General features: G+C 37.8%; 1 protein-coding gene across 4 annotated transcripts in view; it reads left to right on the top strand.

Annotated features, from left to right (window-relative positions):
• The window catches only part of TENM2 (teneurin transmembrane protein 2), a 1,128,378-nt gene that overhangs the window by 466,951 nt on the left and 639,351 nt on the right, over window positions 1–22,076 (top strand). For 2 of the 4 annotated variants that reach the window (XM_045075624.1, XM_045075623.1), the window contains exon 1: window positions 3,178–3,668. The exons of the other annotated variants lie outside the window; for them this stretch is intronic. In XM_045075624.1, coding sequence (XP_044931559.1) covers window positions 3,623–3,668 — 46 coding nt within the window. In that variant the 5' untranslated portion in view covers window positions 3,178–3,622. Of the gene's footprint in view, window positions 1–3,177; window positions 3,669–22,076 lie in introns of those variants that run through there. 4 annotated transcript variants of the gene reach the window in all.

Raw genomic sequence — 22,076 nt, 5'->3', positions numbered from 1 at the left:
AAATTGGAGAAGAAAAGAAAACCTCTCAAAATGGTCATTTTCAATAGCCGTGTCATGACAGTTGGGAGAAGTGTCACCACTAACAAAGTACTAATAGTCAAGTATTGGTTCGCCCAAGATTAGCTGCTTTCTCCATGAGAGCAGATTCAAGGTCATTCCTAGAATAACGTCGCCCTCCTTTACTTAAATTCCAAGTGCTTTCTTGCAAGAGGGAAAGGCTCAGGTGTCACAATTTAGTTCGGTCTTTGGCAGGACCCTAGGAGTGTCCCCAGAGGAGAGTGAGTGCTGCGTTTCATCAGCCTCCATGTGTCTCAGGATGGGGACGCCTGGGGAAGTGCTGCATTAAAGGGTGATTGCTACGGTCCAGGCCAAAGTGCCCAGACTGAAAATATCCTACAAGTCTAGAAAGGAAATAACAACTTTAAGAGATGGGTTGGGTGGGTGGTATTTGAGAGTTCCTGATGATTGAATGATGAGAAAGGATGGAAAGAAAGCGCTCTGGGTGACTGTTAGACTTCCGCTCCTCACGCCGGTGAGGAAATGGAAGAACTACCGCTTGCTTTGAGAAGCGGGGTCATGAGTTTCCTTGTCCAACTTGTTGAGGTTGTTAAGTGTATTATCCAAGCAGGAGGACCCAGAAAACAGTTTGACTAACTAGAATTTACAGGGAAGATCGAGGGGGAGGAAGTCTTTGTGAGTCGGCTATTGTCTATCTTAGCTATTAAAAATAAAAAAATCCCTTGGGAGGATTTTGTAATAGGGGGTAATATGTATGAAGTGCTCGCTGTGTGCTAGAACTCACAACAGCACATGCAATATTTTTTCCTAATGACAGCCCTGTGAGGCAGGTATCATCAGGACACCCACTTGAAGATAAAAGAGCCACAGAAAAGCAAAATAACTTGGTCAAGGTCACACAGCAAGGTGGTGTAGAGCTGGGATTCAATCCCAGGCAGCCTGGTTCCCAAAACAGCCCTCAACCACCACATACTCCACAATATAAACACATGAACATAAAGCTGTCCCACAGAGAAATGTCTTGTAAAAAGTCACATTCCATTAAGAAATGTTACATGATTGGGGCCACCTTTGGCGCCCTGCACAGCCCTCTTCACGGAAGAGATCTGAAGAATAAATCACGTATATCAAACTACAAGTGATGTCCACTCAGGGTACCTACCTCCTCACTAGGAAGCGGTAAAAATAAGCAACAACACTGACAGCCATTTATAGCTTTTTAAAAAAATCTTTTTATCACCTTGATTTGTTTTTATGTTTCCTCGACTAATGTCTCGCTGATCCTGGTCAATAAGCCCCAGGCCCCTCCCTGCTTTTATTGCCCTGAAACAGTTGTATTCTTGTAAGAGAGTCTTTATTTTTATTGGCAGAAAATTCTCAGTCTACTTACTCCCTTGTATAAAGTTAATTTTAACTATAGAACCTGTATCAATAATGTCATTTAAAGGAGGCTGCTTCCGATACACTGTGTGAAATGTCTGCAGAGAATTTCGGATTTATCGGGGCACACTTCCCTCCCTACTCGCTGGCCTTGCAGCTTCCTTTCTCTTCTACATCTGAGCATTCTCTGTTCTCTGGCCAGCTGCCTTCTGTTCAGCCCCTGTGTGTTCTCCATTCTCTGCTCTGCCTTAATGATAAGGAGGGTTTCATCTTGATCACAGTGCAAGGAGGGAGGGTGGGGGACTGTGAACTTCTTTATTTGGGTCCAAGCTGAAAACATATCCTCTGATTGGCAAACCACAAAAATTATAACACTTCGAGTTTCATATGAGCAAGCAGTCAGTCCCTCTTGGGATAGAGCGCTGTGACCAGGGCGGAGGTCTTTTTCCTGGACCGGTTGGTTCTCACTCTGTATCTGGCCGCTGACACGGGATCTCCACAACGCAAGAAGCCTCGGGTCCATGGCTGTACTGGTGGGATGCGCAGTAGTTGACGTGAAATGACTGAGTTTTTACTTTTATTTTTTCCGGAAGAATAACTGCTGTAAGTAGGACACATGGGACTTATTTTCCATTATTAGAATTGCTTAATTTCAAAAATATGGCCAGTCGAAAGCTTGGGTGTCTCCTCTTCCTGCTGGATTACTACCACGTTAGTTCAGGTTACCATGGAAAGCCAGCAATTATTTTCACCAATAACTTAACTTATACCAAACACTTGACCTTGGAATCGGTAATTTACATCCTTAGAAGAGAGGTCACTTAGGGAATTTAACTGTGTAATCCTAGCCCCCATGTGGCAGAAGATGAGTAGAAATGGAACAAAGCTGGTAAAACACCATTTGAAACAATTTGATTTAGGAAATCATTTTTCGACTTTATTTTTAAAATGGAACCTACTTTAAAATGGTACAGGGAGGCAGAAGGATGCAGCAAAAGTCTATGGAAATAGTGACTCAAAAACTCGGTTCCAGGACTCAAGAAGGCAAGCCTGTTGTCACATTTGGAGGGAAACCAGAAAGAATTTAGGTTTTCACTTTCCTAATAGCTTCTTTTCCCCCACCTTTCCTTCAAACATCTTGTGCTCTGTTTTATTTTGCCCTTATTAATAAAAACTAAGAGAGAGAAGCCGCCTTTCAAACTTTAACCCGGAAACCGAGGTTTTGCAAGTACTAATATTTTGGTGTGGGCTTCTTCTCTTAAAGACAATTATCAAGACGAAGCATTTGTTTCTTCTTTTGTTTACCCATGGCAGTTTGTCAGCAGTTATGATAAGTAGAGTTCCATCTGCCAGTAAAACTACGTTGCAAATTGCCATAGAAATTAGCAGCTTTCATTTTTGCCTACATAAATAAATATGCGAAATAAATTGCACATAAATGCATCCTAAAAAATCACAGGTACACCGCACAGTTAAATGCCAATCAGACAAAACCAGAGACACATTGCGATTATCTCAGTTTTCAAACCTGGAAGATACACGAATGTGTTTCTAAATGAGAGAGGCAGTGTATCATGCTCGCTGAGATAAAAACAGAAGCTGCCAGACACTGCACTGTGGCTTTATTCTCAGAATCCTTTGCCTGAAACCCGCTCTATCTTTTCTCCGTGTTCTCCCCTCTCTCCCCCCCTCTGTCTGTCTCTCTCTCTCTCTGTGTCTCTCTCTCCTTCTCTCCCTCTCTCTCCCTTCTTTCCCTCTCTCCCTCTCTCCTCACTGTCTTTTCCCTCGCTCATTGTTCTCTCTCTCCTCCTGCCTTTGATGCACATACGTTGTCACATTCCATTGACTCTCTCCTCTTCTCTGTTCTTACACTCAAGCCTAGCGGTGCTTTCGCCAGGCAGCGGCAGCCTCTCCTGCGAGTTTTAGTCATGTGTGCAGCTCAGTTTGATCGAGCGTTCCTTTTCTGCCTTTTCACTCTTACAAAAGATTAAAAGGTGGCGTCACATTGCTCCCCTGTTCCTTCCCGCAGGAGGGACTTAAAAGGGACAACAAAAACTAATCACTTTCAATAAGCATTTTCTTGCTAGGGAAAACTAAAAAAAAAAAGAAAGAAAGAAAGAAAGAAAAGGGAGAGAGAGAGAGAGGGGAAAAAAAAAAAAAAGGCAGGGGGGTGGATTTAGCGGTGTAATTGGAGACCGGTGGTGAGGATTGGGGCGAGCTAGAGATGTTGCACGCTGCTAACAAGGGAAGGAAGCCTTCAGCTGAGACAGGTAAGAGCGCCCATCGGAGGGTTTGACCGAGTGGCTTAGTTAAATCTCTGTTTTCACCGTTTTGTAATTGAGAAAGGCATCCGCAGCAGAAGCCGATTTTTCAGTCGGCTTCCTTTTGTTTAACATAGAAAGTACCTGTATTAATTTTGATGAATTAGAGCATGCAGCAAATTCAATTGAAAATAGATTTGTATAGTAAATGCATTTATACTGAATGATTTCTCCTCCGTTTTATTTAAGGAGAGAGATGAGAAAGATGATTTTGATCCGAATAGCACTTTGCATTATGTTAAATTCTAAACAGCTAACGGAGAAAAATAATAATCCAATCGATCCTGTTTTTGAACTCTGGGACTTAAAGCCTGGGAGAGAGCTGGCATTTGGAATTTTTCTTCTAACTGAACTTCTGATGTGTTATAATAATTTTTCACTAGAGGTTTAAGCAAGGGTAGAGTTTATTTAAGTCTAGTTGCTGGGGTGTGTTTGGTGTTGATCTTGTCAGTGAAGCTGGAGGTCCGTAACCGGTATCAGGTGGATGTTTCATAAATGGAGATTGAGTGTTGTCCCAAATGAAATATGAAGTTAAAACATCAGGTTAGGGCATGTTTTAGAAAGGGATCCAGTAAATAATTAGGATAACTGAATTACGACAGTTTGAGAAGGGAGTTAACTCTGGAGGTGCTGTTTGGTAAGCCTTCCTGGCTTTGAGCAGCTCAATAATGAAGGGGGCTAATTATCAGGCTCAAGTTGGAACTTTGCATTAGGACCCTAAATATAGAATGCATGTGGATGTTCGCCGTAGGTGGCTTTTAGGAAGCTATCCCTTTTGTACGCTATGAATGAGAGTTGTGGATTATATTTGATGGCATTTCTCCTTTAAAGAGCTTTGGGATGAAGCTTAAAAGGCTCACATCTATTTTAACATTGAACAAACACAAAATGCAATATACTGTGGTCTCCCGGTGCCTGATTTTTATTGCTGCTGCTGTTGTTTTAAGGTTTTGATAATTTGTTTTTAACCTCGGTCTTCGTTGGTTTTGTGTTCACTGCCTCTGCTGCTAAAATATATTGCTGGCATGAATGAACTGAGATTTGGGGATGCAAAACAAAAAACAACAACAAAAACAAAACAAAACAAAGCAAAAACACAAAGAAAAGAAAAAAAGAAAAAGAAAAAAAAACCAAACCCTAACTAATTAACCAGAGTTTTTATTTAAGGATATCAGAAATCCAAATTGTATCCAGGTTTGTTATCTAGGATGTTACCTAAAATGTTGGAAGTAATTTTTAGGTAATTTTGGGGGGATGGAAAAATCTGAATATTAAAAGTACAAAATTCTGTTGAAAGAATGCTTCTCTGGAATGAGATATAGAAAGGTGACTTTAATGCCTCTACAAGGTTTGGTCCTGGAAAGAGCTGCTGTACTGTTTGGCACCGTTGAGTCCAACAACCATGAACGAGAGGATATTTTATATATTTATTTCGTGATAAGATTTTTTTTTTTTCTTCCCGACTTTCCAAACTGGACTTGCTCTACCATGCCTCGTGTTTGCCAGACCCTCTCCTGGCATTCTGTGGGTGCGGCACGTGAATCCAATTTTATGAGTGTTCGTGAGGAGCTGCTGAATTTTGGGGAGTGGGGTCTCATCAGACTTCATCATGGAGAGATAGCCAGCGGAAGTTCTGACGGAAGACCCCTTCAGACAGGTGTGGGGCAACTTCATATCTCCATCATGGTGAAAAGAGCAGAGAAAGATGTGGACAGAGGCAGAAGGAACTGCGATAGCATGTTGATGGAGTCATGCTGGTGGTAGCCTAGTGAGTTTTTAAAATCACATCACCTGCAGTTTTCTTTCTTCAACTTAAGAAACTTTGCAGAATCTCGAAGTAGTTCCTCTCAGATTCAGTCCGTGTCTCGACATCGCTTTCTCTCATAAAATCTTTTCTCTGACTCTCACTTCACCCAACTCCCCAGTGTTAGGCTGCCGCTGATAATGATGGTTGTTTCCTAAAGAAGTGACAAGTGTTGAGAAGATGGGCCAGGAGAAAGAGGTTGTCTGCATCGCGTGTGTGTTTTAATTTTGTTTATGAAAATGACTTCTTCAAGGTGAGGAGATGATAAATTTGAAGTTGCTGCTTGGCTCTCTGTGTCAGCGAACCACTGCCCTTCTGCCCTTCTCCTAGACGGCTCAGTAGAGCTAATGTGGGCAGAAATAATTCGGTTGTAAAACTGGGTGGTAGTGCAGCATGCACTTTTTAAGCAGATGGTAACCAAAACTATCCTTACTCAAACTATCTGATTCATATAAATAGCATTTTTCTGGCTTTTCCAGTAGATGTTGCTGGAGAGCAAAGAAAAGATCTTTTTTTTTTTTTATTTTTTTTTTACAGGAAAAAAAGAAATGCAGTAGACTTATAAAAGCCAACAGAAAAGATCCTTCTCCCCAAACTCCGCTGATAGCATTTTGCATAATCTGCTAATTAATGAATTACATTGAATCATTACCTTTTATGATGTTCTATAGAAAGCTATTAAAACTTGAGTTAGATTTTAAAATGATGGGATTGTTCTCTTTAGTCCCTATATATAATGTCTGTTTGCTGTTTTCCGTTTTTAAAAAATCAAGTTAACAGCACATTACTATTCAGAACATTTCATCCCTGAATGCTAAAACCCTTTAACATGCAAATATGATGTCAGAGGAAGAACTGAAATAGAATACTCTGAGAAGAGTAATGATCAAACGCATTATAAAAATATGCACCAGTTGCCAACATGTAATGAAATATTAAGAAATTAAAAGCATGCAACCTCTAAAGTAATAGAATTTCATTGCTCTGAGACTGTTTTCCCACTGAATATTAAGTGCTTAATAGATCTATCCGTAAAAAAAAACAATCGAAAACCTACATGGTTTGTCACTGAAGTTCTTTCATTATATGATTTTGAAAAATTAGCCCAATAGGATTTTCCTCAGACTAGGAAATGTAATTAACATTGGATATTAAGTGCCAGATTTCCAAAGCAAAAGCCACGAAGCTTGATGGAGAAAATAGGAATGCAGAGAGCAAGCATCAGCACTACAAGCTGAGAAGACCCACGCTGGAACTACTCTGCTCGTAATCACTCTGATAAAATGACAAAGATGTCCCAGAGGAGCCTGGGATTCTAGTACCCAGACATGAACTGATGCAATTTCAGGCAACCAATGACCTCTATCTGTGGGAATATTTATTTTTGGAAATGATCGATTAACTGATTTCAATTGTCAAAGAGAAGTGTATGTATTTTTTTTCCCCCAGCGCATGGGGGCCTTGGATATTACAAAAGCACATTCACATAGGACAAGGGTACAAGCTATGTGGTAGAGCTTTCGGTTTTTCTTACCTTCACCAGTCTGAGCTCTTTTTTGGTGGATTTTCCCCTCTTCATTGTAGCTCTTCTTTGTCAGGTTTCATTCCTGAGGTATAGAATGCTCCAGAGGTTGTTTTGATTTAGCACCCATCCGTTTCTCTTTTCTGGGAGAAAAAAAGCTTATCTTTAGAAGACATGCGTGTCCACTACTCCTATTTTGTAATTAGCACTATAAGTCCAGTGGGTAAGAATGGTCCTTTTTTTTTTTTTTTGCTCTGATTCCAATACATTTTTGTGCTTGACCTATAGTAGTTTTGTTTTGTTTTTTTTCTGTCTTTAAGAAAACCTTTACAATTTGATAGGAGATTTTAGTTTCTCTTTCTGGTGTGTTTGCTTTTCACTTTTGGTATTCTCTGTTTTCATTATAGCTCTTGAGCACTGACTATGCCCCAAACACCCTGACTTAAATGTACCAAATGATACCTCACACAACAACAGCAAATGTCTTTCTTCTCTATGAGAACCTTAGGAAGGACAAAGGATGGGAACCATGCCTGGAGAACTGCCTAGTGGGTTAAAATGTACCCAGTTCTAATACCTTCCTTAAGAGAACAGAACAGAACAGAAAAGGTCACTGCAGGTTAAGGAGATCCTGAGGGTGGAAGCTTTTAAGTTAGGAGTGAAAGGTGAAGATACAAAATCATCTTGATGAGCAGAGTGAGGGGGTCATATGGGATGTAATACCAGCAAGAATGGGTGATGCCAATATGATTGAGAGCCTTGAGTGGCAGGTCAAGTTATTCAAGAGCCACTGAAAAGATGAGATCTGGAATCTTCTGGAAGGGTTCCTTTGGAAAGAGAATGGGGAAGGAGTGGAATAGTGGGTCCATACCATCCCCCTGCCCACCAGACAGACACTGTAATACCTATCTAGGGCCATCTGCTCTTCTATTATGTTGTGGACTTGAGAGAGCTATTGTTACTAGTGGGATAATGCCTTACTCTGTCAGTATGTTGGTGAAAAAACAGTGAGAACCCCTTGTCTAGAGGCCAGAAACCAGGGGCTAATCTATTGCATTAGCCTAGACCTAGGTGGTAAGGTTGAGAAACACTGTCAAGGGGAGGGAGAATGGCTCTGAGAAACACCTTCCTATTATAATTATTGCAATTTCTTGTATGTACTGTAGATGTCATGGCCTCATTAGGCAGGGATTTTGTGTCTATGCATTTGTTTTCACAAGAAAAAACCTTCACCATTTGTCAGAGATGAGACCTGTAATTTAGAAGGTGTGATATTCTCTGCATACTATTTGGATATAATCAATTAATGTTATGTTCATTTCCTGTTTTCTGACATTGTTTAGGATGGATTTTTATGATCCTTTAAGGGTTTTCATCTCTCTGAGAACATATATGCTGTATTTGTTGAAATTAATTACCTCTCTGAATTGCCCATCTGTCAGCTACTTTCTATAAACCTTGACTAACTTACCTTGAACTCTTAGATGTATAGTGTATTTGACTGACTAAGCTGTGGAGACTCCCAAACTGTATAATGAAAGTTTATATGTTAACATTTAAGATGTTTTCTTGCACGCAATAGACTTCATAATGAGAAGGAGCAGAAATAATTATTAGCATAGTTAAGTAAGTGGAGTGCCACCCTTTTTCTCAGAAATTGATTTAACCAGAGACTATTTAGGTGAACAGGGTTACCAACATCACCTTGGAACCAAGCTATAGATGATTGCCTTGCCTTGTCCTCCAACCACTTTAATCTAATTTGTTCCATTTACTTCTCTAAGCTTTTTATCTTCCCACCATTTTAATACCATCAGAAATGGGGGCTGCCCATGACATTCACACTTGACATTATCAAACACAAAAGGCATCACTCTTGCACTTGACTGCATTACAATGCAAGGGAAAAAAATAGATCCCAAAGGCTTAGAAATTATTGTTTCATACCTTGAATGTAGGTGGGTTTTTTTTTTTCCTCCCCTGTTTCCTCCAGCCTGCCTCATTTGACTGTCTTTGCTTCTGTGGGTTTTCAAAGAGTTCTGAAAACCCTGGAAAAATCGGTCCTCATGAATCTATAACATACACACCATTATGTTCACTGGAGGGATGCAAATTAATACAATGGAAATTTACAGCTCTGTTATTAACTATTATTTGCTAGGCATCAACCACATTTTGATGCAGTACCGAAGTTGAGCCTTGCACTTGAACTGTGTTATCACCGTTGACTTCAGTTCTTCTGACAGACAGCTGTGGCCAAACCTTTTCCTGACTCACACATCTGTGGTCATTGCAGTAATTCCATTATTGCTGCATAGACCTGAAATCTGTTGAATCTGTAGCAGTCCTGAGTCCGTCTACCCATGAAATCTTTGTGTGTGTGTTAGGGTCGGGGGAGGGATTCTTAAAGTTAATATAGATTTACTTATACCTCCCTTTGCTTACTATTCTGAACTTCCTATCAAAAACAATTCCCTCCCTCCCTGGCATATATAGGACAACATTTGTGAGTTGGACAAATAGTGTTATCAGATTGTCGTGAATAGCTTCAGTAGTATGACATCATGCATCGGGATTGCGTGTGCTGTAAAGCTCTGTAAAACAGCCAGCTACATGGTATCCTACAGGTTTAATATACTTCTGCAGCCTTGTACTTGGGAAGGATTTCTGTAATTGGAGACAATCTAGCAAGGAGAACTTTTTAAGCCATTGGAGGCCGAAATACAAGTTTTTGAAAAATGTGACTTCATAGGCTTGAAACTGAATGGATTACAAATTTCTCTTAACTGGACAGAATCATAATTGCATATATAGTACAGTCCTGATTCTCCAGGGTTTGAATTTCCAGCATGGGGATTATCCAGATTTCTTCTCTGACTCCCGTGTCTTTTCTCTAACTACCTGACGTGAATCATTTCTCTAATCATTGGCACCTCTGCTAATGGTAGGGAAGGGCATATTTGAGCAGCAAAATCCAAACCAGTAAATTATCTTTCAGAAGACCTAATTATGTAAAAAGTCTGAGTGGCTAGATTTTTAAAGCTATTCATTAAAATTTAAATTCACTAAAATTTGAAACTATTCACTGACTAAATTTCAATTTTGGTGCCCCTCTTTCTACTTACATATTTACTGTAGGTGTTCATATATCAATATTTTACCATCATTGTAAGAGGCAAAAAGTAAACCAACCTCCCTGAATGATGTCAAGTAATTGGTTTCATTGTTCTGGTTTATATCTTCCCCCCTCACCTGCCATCCAGACCAACTATCATTTTGAATTAACTAGTTGGATATTGTACCTAGCTGGCACTTTATCAGGCCACTTAGGGCAAGCCAGTGTACCTTGTGCAGGTTGTCAGGGTTCTGACTAGCATTTTCCTCTAGTAGTAAGTGCAAACATGGATTATTGGTGCCCAAACCCCACTGAGCTAATCTCCAACACCATTTCTAGCCCTTTTCCATCATCAGCTCACTGCCAGTCTGTCCTTGATAAACTATTTATATTTAGAATTTGCCCCCTTGGAGGTCTTCAAAGTCCCAGAGGACTTTAAAGACTTTAAAGCCTCTTAGATACCAGAACTAGGCTGAAATGGTGAAAGTGGTACTGGAAGTGTAGCTGGCTTTTCCAGAGAGTTTGGCATTCCCAGCCACTTTCCAAGTTTACAGAACAGGGCGCAGGATTCTACCTACTGAAAACTGCTACAGAATCCAAATTTGATTTCCTCTCCTTTGTGTATACATCAGTTGTAGCTTGGACGTTTTAAAAATCTTGTGGTCATATCTGCCACTTTGCAACAATGTCTTGGCAAATAATTGACTCTGTCTCATACTCTCCTTATTTGACAAACATGTCTGTAAATAATTGGTTGCTCCATAAGGTGCCTAATCTAACTTCATAAGATGTTTCTGTTTCTAAATCTATTATGTTAACATAATGTAAGTAATAAGATACATGCCATGTAATAGAGTTAACACAAATATAATGAAGGGCAAAAAATGTTACAACTGTCTTGATACTAAAAATATTAACACTAGATTAAAATTGACTATATTAGAATTGGGGTTTTTAAATGCCAAGGTGTGGTTGACGTTGTAGTGTAATGGCCATAGATTCCTACCCCTATTTTATTTTTTTCCACCCATATTTTATTTTATTTTATTATTTTCTTTTAAGATTTTATTTATTTATTTGACAGAGAGAAATCACAAGTAGATGGAGAGGCAGGCAGAGAGAGAGAGAGAGGGAAGCAGGCTCCCTGCTGAGCAGAGAGCCCGATGCGGGACTCCATCCCAGGATCCTGAGATCATGACCTGAGCCGAAGGCAGCGGCTTAACCCACTGAGCCACCCAGGTGCCCACCACCCATATTTTAAATGAGAATTTAAATTGCAGCACTCAGTATGCAGTACAGAGAACAGAAAACTTCAATGACTACTAGAAAAACAATTGATAAATCTAGTCATGAGTTCTGTATGTATAGGAGGTCCCTCATCATTTTTTTATTTGTGCACATTTATGGGCATATGTATCTATACATACATGCATACATATATGTTTCCTCTCCCTATATATGTCCAAACTTCTATCTATCTCTGTCTCTGTATCAGTACATATATCAATATCTTTATCTACTACATCAACATTCAGAGGTAGAGGGAGAAGGGGTATATTCTAGTAAGAAACAGTGCAACTATATGCCTGGTAAGATAATGCATTTTCTCCAACTAACCTTGTTCATTTCCCACAACCTGACATTCATTGTGCTAGGTAGCAGGGATGCCAAGGCGAACCAGACATAACTCTTAAGGAGTTCATGATCTAGTCCTCAATTAGAAATTATTTTAATGTTGAATGTTTCACTCGGGACTATGTTTAACAATTGGAAACACAGAGGAAAAAAAATTCAAGGCTAACCAAGCCATCTGAGCTCTCACTAGGTACGTCTAAATTTGACATCCTTTGTGCCTTGGTCAGGAAGAAGCCTGGAAAAGAAATACAGTAAGTGTGATTTGGGGGAAGAATATCCTCACATAAAGTGATCTAGTCTCAACTAGAAAGAAGTTTGGCTTTATGGAAAAGCCTGACCAGTGTGCCTGAATTCTGCATTACTCCTTACTGTTGGCAAGACACAAAGCAAAGATAGGGTTAGTTTGTTTGAAATTCACTTTTCGATGAGTCCTATACAAGTGAGGACACAGGGAAAATGCTATCTACATGCTTATTATTACACATGTACACCTAAGGGTCTTGTTTGAAAATGTATGCAAATAATATGTGCATATGTTTCTACAGTGAAATGGGCTTATGTAGTTAAGATCCCTTTATTCTCAGTCTTTATGGCATTTATGATGTATATGCTCTATGTGTTTATAACCACATATTGTATGTGATTTATAGACACGCACATATAGTCTCTAGAGGTCAGTAGAATATAAGAAATGGGCAAACATTCACATCTAGATGAGACTTTGAGATCCTAGGGACCATTTTTCAAATGGCAAAATGATAATAGTCTACTAATGACATTAAGAACTAAAATCATTAATCAGTGTTAACAAAAAAGTCATGTCATTCTTGTTCCTGAAATGAATCTAATCTATTTGTTTTAAGCAAATTTCAGATAAATGAACATTCACACGGCAAGAACCTTGACAGAAACTCAAGTTATAATTACTTCCCAATGGTTTATTATGAGACTTTGATTCCTTAGTACTCTTTTTTTGAAAATATTTTAACATTACTGGAACCTAAGGGTAAATTGTTTTTAAGCACTTGATTAATTATATCCAAAACTTATTTCTATTTTAGCTGCCAATTCAGTTTCCTCATCTCTTACAAATGAACGATTTGATGATTTATATGTTGCAATTCCATTTATTCTTATGAACTAAATGTCCCTTTTAAAATGTATTAGAAAAATGTGATTTATTATATATATAAAGCTAAAAATGTTGATAGTTCAGCAAACTACTGCACAGCTGGCATGTTTCTTAAGTTTTTCCCCAGAAAAGTCATACACAAAAAGTGCAGAAACTGACGGCATGCAGCTGTGAGCTCTCTGATGATAGAGTAGCCAGCTCCTCTTCCTCACCATCCCGTGTGATAGACAACAGTGCAGCAGGACTGCAGATAGCGTCTGAATTTAACTGGAGGTTGCATGATGTTGAACTTTATATGCTGTGCCCGCATTAGTATCACTCACCCTGGTAAGATATTATATTTTCTCCAGCTGACATGTGGAATAATTTATCAATTATGTATTCCCACATTTCCCATAGTCCCATATTTCTCTATTTACACCCTAGTGAATTGGATTTGAAGCTCAGTTTCCCCCATGATAAAGCAGAATCCGGGGTCATAAACACCAGTGCTTAGAGGGGTGTGGTTGGAAATCAGACAGTCAGAGAAGACGGAAGGCAGTAAAAGCAGTACAGTTGTAAACACACGCACACAACAGAGAAACCAAAAAAAAATCTACTGAGCATTTTTGGAAGGTGAGCATGTGGAGTATTTAAAAAAAACTTCAGGCTGGAGTGGCTTCGCTCACCGAGATCACTGATAAATGTTGATAGAGCATTTCTAATGCATAATCTACTTGTTTTGTTAAAGGAGAAAGATACAATGTATTCCTGTTCTCAAGAAGGTGTTAAGATAATTGGGCACTGCCCTTGCATCATCTCCCCTGCCTCTGTGCCCACACATCTCCTCTCTCAAACTGCAACATTCTCTCAGTTCTTCTAACTTTCCTAACCGTGTCCTTGCAAATGCTCATCCTTTTTGTCTTCTTGCAACATTCCAGGTTGCCCTGGCTGACTCCTATTCATCATTTAGGTATCTGTTTAAATGTCACTTCCTCTCACATTCTTGGACTCCTACACCCTGTCTAAATTAGGAGCCCTCTTTGTGACCCTCTAACAATGTATTTCCTTTATTATAACACTGTTCAATTTACATAACTGCCAGTTTGTCCATTTCTACATAAACCTTTAAGCTCAGTGGGGGTAGGCACCTTGGGGCTAGCTTGTGCACAGATGTACTATGATACCTCGTGAGACACCTGGTAGCATAAAGCTTATTTAACATGTAACTCTTGAATGAATGTTTAAATACATAAATAATCACAGTGCATTGATAAAGGAAGAAGAAGGAGGAGGAGGAGGAGGAGGCGAAGATGAAGGTGATATTACATCTTTTAAGGGACTGGGAAGGATTCACATCCTTGCCTGGACTCAAGTCTTAGTCAAGAACAGGTTTAAAGTCTTAGGTGTCACCTTTCTTCTGCATCTCGTTACCTACCTTGAAATTGCTCCAGGTCTCTAAGTACTAGAACGCATCCATCCACCTAGCTAGATGGAGTTGTACACTTTTTAGCTGTGTTTTTCTCCTTTGTCTCGAGTGATGTTCTCCTTTGTCTCGAGTGATGTTACTTATGATAGATGGAAGACTTATTTTCGTGAAGCTCAAAAGTGGTGGCTCCCCTCTCTACACTTGTGACTGGCTTCAAGATAGGGAGCCTTGGCTATCAGAACTACTTAAAAAGAACTGGACTCTGAGCACCATGAACATGGCTTGAGTGGGGATCCAGAAATGATAGTGTAGCATAAATACATATTGATTTATTTTTAGTTGCGTCTAGGGGACCAAAATCATTTTATGTGAGGCTCTTCTCCTCCTAGATCATACTTTTCTGCTCTTTTCCAAATCTTTTCCTTAAATGTCTCAGTGAGGTCTTTGAGTTCTCTGGTTTAATAAGATGGAGCTCTTCCTAGTTTCCTATAATCAAAAAACCCTAACAGGTGCCAATCCCCCATTTAACACACTGGGACTTGTGCTTGCATCCCTAACACGAGCTTTCCTGGATCCCCACACAGTTGCTCTCCATAGATGGACACGTTGAAATGACAAAGTAACTTCTGGTTCATGCAGTTGTTGTCAGAGAACCCATTTCATTTCTATTTGTTGTTTTGGGACATTTAAGTCATACCCTTAAAGTAGAAAATTATTCTCATAGTATCCCAAAAGATGGTTAAGAATGGATTTGGAAGGAATGAACAACTTTAATCTTGAGCTGCATTTCAGGTATTACCTTTTAATCACAAATGTGTTATGAATTTGGTGAGAGGCGTGAGGAATATGGGAGAGCATTCAGATATGGGATCTACTATTATATTATTGTTATCATTTAAAATTACTTTCTGCCTTTATCATCTAACCCTATGCTCACTGTCGTTTATTTTCAGTACTGTATAAAGGAGGAAATATTTTATTAAAAAAATATAAAATGGGATTTACTCCATACATTTATATGATGAAAGCAGCGTTGGAATTACATTATTGTTAAGAAAGAATAATGGAGGTTTCAGGAAGAACTAACCATACCTGATATAACATGGAGTGGGAGGGGCAGCTGGCTATTACTCTATAGTTTGGTAATATTTGCTGTCTTTTATCAGAGATTTTATTTTTTAATGTTGTTTCAGGGAGACTAAAAAGAGGAACATGTAGAGATTAATAATAAATAAATCCTTATCTTCATTTCTGGTAAAAATTTAAGAACTCATCAATCAAAATATTTCCTAAAAATTCAGTCTCTGGGGCTCCTGGGTGACTCAGCCAGTTAAGCGTCTGCCTTCGGCTCAGGTCATGATCCCTGGGTCCTGGGTTGGAGCCCTCCTGGGCTCTCTGCTCGGCAGGAAACCTACTTCTCCCTGTCCCTCTGCCTCCACCCCCACCCCTGCTTATGCTTCTCTCTCTGTCTCAAATAAACATATAAAACCTTTTAAAAATGCACTGTTTTTCTATATTATACAAAAACATCAACAACCTTGCAGCCATCCTAGAAGTTCTTTAGATAACAATTTAATACAAATTTTAATCAAACCATTATATTATCTTAAGTCATACTAATAAACATTAAAAAGCTGATCAGTTTACTGTGCCCCTGGAAATATGCAGATTAAATGATTGGAGTTCACAACTGTAATTTCTATTTTTTACTATTTTACATACACCCTTGACCTTAGTTTTTGCTCCTATGAAGATGGTGTCGAGATGTCCATTCCTTTCTCACTCAGCTTTTCCTTCTCCAAAAAATGTCCTGTTAAATCCCCTCGTATATCTTTTGTAGAAACTCTTAAAATAAAAAATGGTTTATTATATTTCTTACTGAATAAGAAAATATTTTTAAGGAAAAACAAGGTAATTCTTTGAAAAATGGGATGTACTTGCCATAAGAAGACATGCTTTGTTTGTAAAAAAAAAATTATAACCACCTTATAACAATCACAGTATCTCTCTGAAGTGTTCTGGAATGAGAAATCATCAATATCAGAGTAAAAAAAAAATTATTTCAATTTAGTTAGATGATTTTACTTACAAAAATATATAGAGTTATAAAAAATAGACCTTTGACTCTTAACTTGGGTTTATTTTGCAGTTTTGAAAGTGCTTGTGGATTTCTTAATGTTAAATTGGTAATTGTTGATCTCAGAGGAGGGGTGCAGTATCTTCAGTCTGAGCTTATTACAGTGTAAAATATGGATTGCCTTTACCCTAATGGCCTCTGAATCCTATTACCATCCCATTAGAGAGTGTGGGATTTTAGTAATTCTGTTGTTGTTTCCAGTGGGCAGTGAATATAATGGGGAAGGGCAGGGGTTAATGCAATTCATCTCTTTTAATACTTGTAACTCCGAGTCCCTTATCACTCACTATGGTTTCACTGGGGTTTCTACCCCCCACCCCTTCTTTCTGTTATCTCTAAGGCCTGATATATTTCTATAAGCCTTTCCCAACCAGAGGAGTTTGGAGAGAGTGGTGATTTTGTGATTTTTAAGTTTAAAAAGAATTTTAGCTATTAGCTTTTCATAAACTGAAGATAAATAAATAAGGTGGTGTGTCAGCTTGTTGTGAAACCGGCTGTAGCTCAGAAAGGTTTTCAGTGACTGTCATTGTGCCAAGAATAGTATTGAAATAGCTCTTCAATCAAGATCATTTATAAGGCCTTTTGGAAGGAGAAGCATGAGACAAGCGGGTCGGATCAATGCCCGCTAGTGTTCTGGGTATAATGTTTCCATGTGCTCCTGGAGACAGCTGTGTCCTGGGTCCTAGTAGTGCTAGAAAGAAGAGTTGGGAAAGATTTCAAAGTGATAGAAATTAGAATCCTTTAAAGAGAGGTGTATGAGCAATAGTCAATTCCCTATATATAGACTTGCTTATAGATATACGTGTCTGATTATGTATCCCTGGTTTTATTCATGAAATTTGTTTTTAGCTAATACAGCTTTTTTTCGGAATAAATACGAACATCAGATTATTTCTCAGTATGTCAAAACAAATTAGTTTCCCACAGTGATGCAGTGAAAGGTGTAACTATTTTCCCTCTTTATATGTCAGAAAGCATTACTGGGACTGGGAAATTCCCACTTTTCTCCCCCTAGCCCATGAATCTGTTGGTTTGCAAAAGTCTGGTTTAATGCACAAGCGTGGTCATGGAGAGCTCCAGTACCCCCCTCTGCTGCCATTAATGAGAATCGCATGCTGAGATCCAAAGAGGCCAGCGTCTCTACTCAGAAAAAGGCCCTGAATGGCAGGAGGTGATCAGACCATTTCAATCTGTTGAAAGTGAGTGATATTCCCAGGGCTTGTTGTTCACCTTCTCAGAGAATTAAGTTTCCATATGTTTCATCATAAATGGAATGAGTGTGTAACATAATTGCAACATGAAAATGTCTACTCGATGGCAGTAGAAATGCAGTATTTGGGGGGAAATTTCTTCTTGTCTCCATATTCTAAATATCTTGACTTTCCACCTGGTTAAAGCTAATAGCCTAAACCTGGTGGCAGTGTTTAGATATGATGCCTTGGTATAGAATGGTTTGCATATTTATGCTGAATATTCATGCATTGAGTTTTTCCTTAATTTGAGATATCCCTTATCATATTTCTAGACAGACCACGATAGTATTATTTCTTTCCATCGGTTGGATGTGTTGAATGAAATTCATTTTAGAAGGTAATTATGTAACTTCAGATACAATTAGTCTTCATTCCGATGAATTGCTACAAATAAGCATCGTTAAAAGATATTATTTCCTTTTGATCTTTAGTTATGGATTACCTTTTCAAAACATTTTTGTGACCACAATCACTTGGGAAGCTCAAACGAACAAAGATGAAATAAAATAAAATCTATTATAGGTACCTACTGATGTAATAATCTTTTTTTTTTTTAAGCACATATACCTGAGACCATTAGCAGATAATTACTGAAACCATAGAAGAGATGTGTAAAACCTATGTAGAATTACTTAGTATTTTATAAAGGACAATATAGGGAATGCTGGTTATTCAGCAAGTGGAGTTTGGACTTCTATTTTTCATTATGTTGGTCCCACTTAATTTGTCTTGTCTCTTTGTTCTTGAAATGTTCCTTCGGATCTGCCAAGAAACATAAAGATCAGATGACATTAATGTTTCTTTCAATGAGAGAATGATGTATCGTCTTTACTATCTTCCTAAAGCTATGAACTTGTCATTTGTTGTCTCTCTTGATGTTCCTTTAATGCACAATATACATATTTAACATTCGTTGAAGATCAGCAAATGAACAATGAAATATGACTCTTTGTAAGATTAGGTAGTGTGTTTTTTATAATTGTTTTTGTTTTTGTATTTTAAAAACTAGTATCAGAATTCAAAAGTTAATGTGAATCATGTGGAAGACACAAGGATACTGAAAACCACATTTTATACCTTAACTCATTCCTTGCTTTTTTGGGACCACACTTTCTGGTAGAACTTTCCAATAAACTCTCCAAGTTTATGATAACAATAAAAGTAAATACATTTTATTTAAATATGTATTTTCTAACTCTAAAAGTATAGAATGGACTTTGCAGAAGTTTGGAAATTCAAGAACAAATTAAACATTTAAAAAAATCACCATAGGTTCATTCGAATCTATACTTTTAATCTATTTAGAGAAATGAATGTTTTAAAAATCAGGATTTTGTTTCATGCATTCACTGTCATACTCTGGGAATTGTCTCGTGAATTAAATAGCACTCAAAAAGATATTAACATTCTACCAAAATGTATGTCTTAAAAATATATTATGAGGGGCACCTGGGTGGCTCAGTGGGTTAAGCCGCTGCATTCAGCTGGGGTCATGATCTCAGGGTCCTGGGATCGACTCCTGCGTCAGGCTCTCTGCTCAGCAAGGAGCCTGTTTCCTCCTCTCTCTCCACCTGCCTCTCTGTCTACTTGTGATCTCTCTCTGTCAAATAAATAAATAAAATCTTTAAAAAAATATATATATAATGATATAAAAAACAACGTGTTAATTTTGTAATTATAAAAATCTAATTATATGTTTTTTGTAAAATAATTTCAGAAAATAAATAAGTAAATGTAAACTATTTTACCATAGAAGGAAAAATACTACCAATTGTTTAGTTTAGTCCATCTGGAAATCAATGTATGTGTCACACGAGGATCTATTTTTTTTTCCCAGAAAGTTAATCACTATTAGAATTTTCGTTTGTATTCTTTATTAAATCTCTTCTGCAGTAAAGTCTATTTTAAGACATTTTGCTCTATCAGATATGCTTGTGTGTATATATATATTTTATATATACAAAATATATATGTGTATATATATATATTTATACTGTTACTCAACTATTTTATTATACTAAGTTTATAGTAGTTCAGTGTAATAGGGGAAGGTTCTCTTTCCTTGTTTTTCTTCTCTTTAGACTTTTTTATTCTTGTTCATTTATTTTTCCAAATAAGTTATAGAATTATATTAAAATTTTTAAACATCCATTTATATATTAAATTCAACTTTATTAAATTTTGATCTTGATTATTCAATTGTATGTATGTATAGAAAATGAGAAAACTACCAAATTTATCAATATTTTTCTCTTTAATTTGATAGGGTTTTTTTTTTCTTTTTTTTCCCCAATAAAACATTTCTGTCCTTTTGAGTATTTGGGTTTATTATTTTGACTGATTTTTTTTTCTTTTTAAGATTTTATTTATTTATTTGAGAAAGAATAAAAAGGAAAGAGAGAGCATGAGAGGAGGAGGGTGAGAGGGAGAAGCAGACTCCCCACTCAACAGGGAGCCCGATGTGGGACTCGATCCCGGGACTCCAGGAACATGACCTGAGCCAAAGGCAGTTGCTTAACCAGCTGAGCCACCCAAACACCCCTTGACTGATTTCCTTTTGTGGCTCTCTTTTTTTTTTGCTTTTGTGTCCAAATCAGGTCATTTTTCCTACAATTTCATAAAAGAAATGCTTTTTCATTTGCATACAATGATGCAGGAAATTTCTCCCACATTACTTTCTGTTCTTCTTAAGGAAATAATGTATGTCTGTTAAAAAGTAAAGTGCTCATTATATTAGTCTACCAAGGGCCAAATTATGTTTTCTGAAATATAGCTGCACAAAATAAAATGCTGATCTAACGTAGTTGGTCTTTTTACCTTTGTGTTTCAGGAATAAAGGCACTAACAGTCTAAAGAGTTCCAATTGCTCAAGCTTCCCCAGGGTGGAATTTTGTAAAACATTATCCATAGAAAATCAGTCTAATATGAAACTCTACTAAGAAAGTGTTCCTTGGTGGAGTAAGTTTGAGAAATGATTCATATAATAGCCTTTTTTTTCGCACTTCATAATAATTATTAATATATTAAAAGCCCTAACAAGTTCTACAATAAAAACTTATTTGATTTATTGACCTTAGTTTCTCCCAGATTTAATCAACAGCATAGAGATTTGCTTTTTTTTTTTTCTTTTTTAAAGAGGGATATTATTTGGTTTGATGGTTTATGTTGTAGGGTAAATGTAATACCCATTACTCAACTAATGAATTTACACTGACTATTAATTTTATCCAGTCATTATTCCAACCAATTTCAATTTCTAGTGAGTCTTGTTTCTTTTAGGTGTAGAATGAGATAGTTCCACTCAGCTCTTTGGCCACAGGTCTCAAAGCATTTCACTCACTGACCATTTATTTAATGATTAGTGCTGGTTGAATCTATAGTAGGTAATATACAGCCATCAGATGTAGTAGCTTTATACTACTTTGTAAAATAAGCTTTTTGCAGACTTACCTTTGTCTGTAAAATGGAAACAGTATCTTGCAGGAAGTTCTGAGCAGCAGCAATGCTACATATAGAGCCCTTAAAACAATTTCTACATGAAGTAGCCACGTATAAAATTATAGTTGACATTACAGTTAAGAATCACTTACAAGAAGAATGAATAAGACCTATTCCCTGTTCTCATACACCCTAACAGTGGTGCAATAAGAAGTAACAATTTCATAATACTTTGTAATTTATGTATATTTTATTGTGTATTCTTGTAAGGGTAAGCATCCAAATAAGTAAAGAACAGAAAAAGGCAGTGAAGGAGCTGAAATCCAGTGGTACAGTGGTTCTCAGGGGGCACTTAGTCGCTCTAGTATATGCGAATCCAGAAGGAGGAGCAGCACCTATCCCTTCTACAGGAGGATTTTACGCAGGTGGAACATCATCAAAGGCTGTCACACAATTCGATGGAACTGAATCAAAGTCACATCCAAAGTTCAGTGCCTCGGCTCCAAGTGCTTGCTGAGTTGGGTTTCTTTTCAGATAACCCTTCTATGGCATGTGATTTTAAAAGCATCCCAAAGTTATGAGTGCCTTTGTGTCGTGTTGACATCTGATTCATCAGTGAGTAAACATCCTGCCATTGTCCTGGAGCATTGTCTTATCCTCGTGGCAGCGAAGCCCCAGCTCAGCAAGAATGATGTGGAAATGTTGGTAAACCCCTTTATTACTTTCAGTCTAGACTACTGTAATTCTCCATGTGTGGGTCTTCTACACTGTGTTATTTATAGGATGCAACTTAAGGGTATAAGACGGCCCGGATCCTTCCTGGCATTTTGTCACCTCAGCATTTTAGAACCATCAATTCAATCCTCGTATTGGTTACCCATAAAATTTTACATTGATTGTGAAGTTGTTTTAC

The sequence above is a fragment of the Mustela putorius genome, unplaced genomic scaffold (genome assembly GCF_011764305.1).
Source record: "Mustela putorius furo isolate JIRA1106 unplaced genomic scaffold, ASM1176430v1.1 tig00000145_pilon_pilon_pilon, whole genome shotgun sequence".
Lineage (NCBI taxonomy): Eukaryota > Metazoa > Chordata > Mammalia > Carnivora > Mustelidae > Mustela > Mustela putorius.
Note: the sequence above shows the minus strand (reverse complement) of the source record. Positions and strands in the feature narration are given on the sequence as shown.